The sequence below is a fragment of the Priapulus caudatus genome, unplaced genomic scaffold (assembly GCF_000485595.1).
Source record: "Priapulus caudatus unplaced genomic scaffold, Priapulus_caudatus-5.0.1 Scaffold784, whole genome shotgun sequence".
Lineage (NCBI taxonomy): Eukaryota > Metazoa > Priapulida > Priapulimorpha > Priapulimorphida > Priapulidae > Priapulus > Priapulus caudatus.
Window position 1 is genome coordinate 101,560 of NW_014577845.1, and position 1,543 is coordinate 103,102.

At 49.9% G+C, this 1,543-nt stretch overlaps 1 protein-coding gene across 1 annotated transcript in view; it reads right to left on the bottom strand.

The window, feature by feature from the left end:
* Positions 1-1,543, bottom strand: part of LOC106813502 (guanine nucleotide-binding protein subunit alpha-like) — a 43,380-nt gene that overhangs the window by 26,012 nt on the left and 15,825 nt on the right. Inside the window, 1 exon segment of the mRNA XM_014817644.1 lies at positions 975-1,127. Coding sequence (XP_014673130.1) covers positions 975-1,127 — 153 coding nt within the window.

Genomic DNA, 1,543 nt, shown 5'->3' on the forward strand with positions numbered 1-1,543 from the left:
TATATATATATATATATTGCAATATATATATATAATATATATAGCAATATTACAACTAACACCGAGATTTCGTGACGTTTTATTATCTGACTTTCTGTCTTACCCTCTCTACCAAACTCTCTGTAATAAACGATGTTATAACAACACGATATTTCACCGTATTATACGTAGCACTTTAATAATGGACCTCGTATAAAGACAGGTAGTGGATTAACAATAATTAGTTCTGCAAACACAGGTGCCCCTCCTAACTATGACACATTATTCATAGATATTGTTCCTTCCGTTCGGTGAATTACTGTTCGTTAGTGTACGCGCGTGTACGGCTGCGTGAATAAATGACGGCCAGGTAGGGATGGAATGGCTCACCTATGAATAGGTCGCGGGACTAATATACCTATGATACATCCGCAATATGTTACCTATGTGTAATCAACGCGCGCCCAAATAGATCCGACCGTAGAACGGCAAATTTACATCCCTTCCTGACGTTACATCACATCCGGTGCAGCGCAAATTTCACGTGCGCATCGGTGACCGTTCCTGCGCGTGCGCATGCGCGCGGGGCGGGGATGTCACGACTGAGCATGCGCATGCGCGGAGCGCGGATACTCACTACTGAGCGCAGTCGATAAGTAGAAATTCGTTTGAGCGTTGGTATGCTCTCTGCACGCCCGGGTCCTTCCACAGCTCGGCTGCGTCCGCGAAAAACTCCTGCCGAGATAAAATAAAGATGGCGCGTTTTCAAGGAGAGGCGTTCGTGTGTGAGAGCGGACAAACACTCGCGATAAGTGCGTGCAAACAGAGGCGGCGGCGAGGTGGTGGTGGTGGGGGGGACAGAGNATCACCTTACAAATACATTCTTGCAGCATATAACGTCGTCTATTACACATATTATCATCGTCACAGAAGACGACAACATATCACAAGATGCAACGTCGATTGGTATTCTTGCGCACGCCCGCGAGTCTTACCAGAAGGCTGCCTTGCCTCCGCCCATAGATCTCGGAACGGAAACTATGAACTCGATCTTGGAGATGTCGGTAGTGCGGACACGGCATTGAAGAATATCCTGGTCGGAAGGAATGTAGTCTTCCTGTCGCACCGTCTCTATCCTGTCAAGGAAGCTGCGGCAGAAGGAAGATGCAGGAGGAGTTACAACGGAAGCCATGATGAGTAGTAGGCGCACGAGTTAACCAACGTGTCTGCACGCGTGCGTGTGTGCGCGTGCGTGTGCGTGTGTGGGTGTGCGTGTGAGCGTATGCGTGTGTGCGTGTGAGTGTGCGTGTGTGCGTGTGAGTGTATGCGTGTGTGCGTGTGAGTGTGTGCGCGCGTGCGTGTAGGTGTATCGGTATGAATGTGTGCGTGCGCGCGCGCGTGTGCGTGTTTTGGTGAATCTGGGAATAAGCGTGTGCGTGTGTATGTGCGTCTGCGCGTGCATGAGTACGCGTGTGTGTGTGTGTGTGTGTGTGTGTGTGTGTGTGTGTGTGTGTGTGTGTGTGTGTGTGTGTGTGTGTGTGTGTAGTGTGTGTGTCGTCGCGCG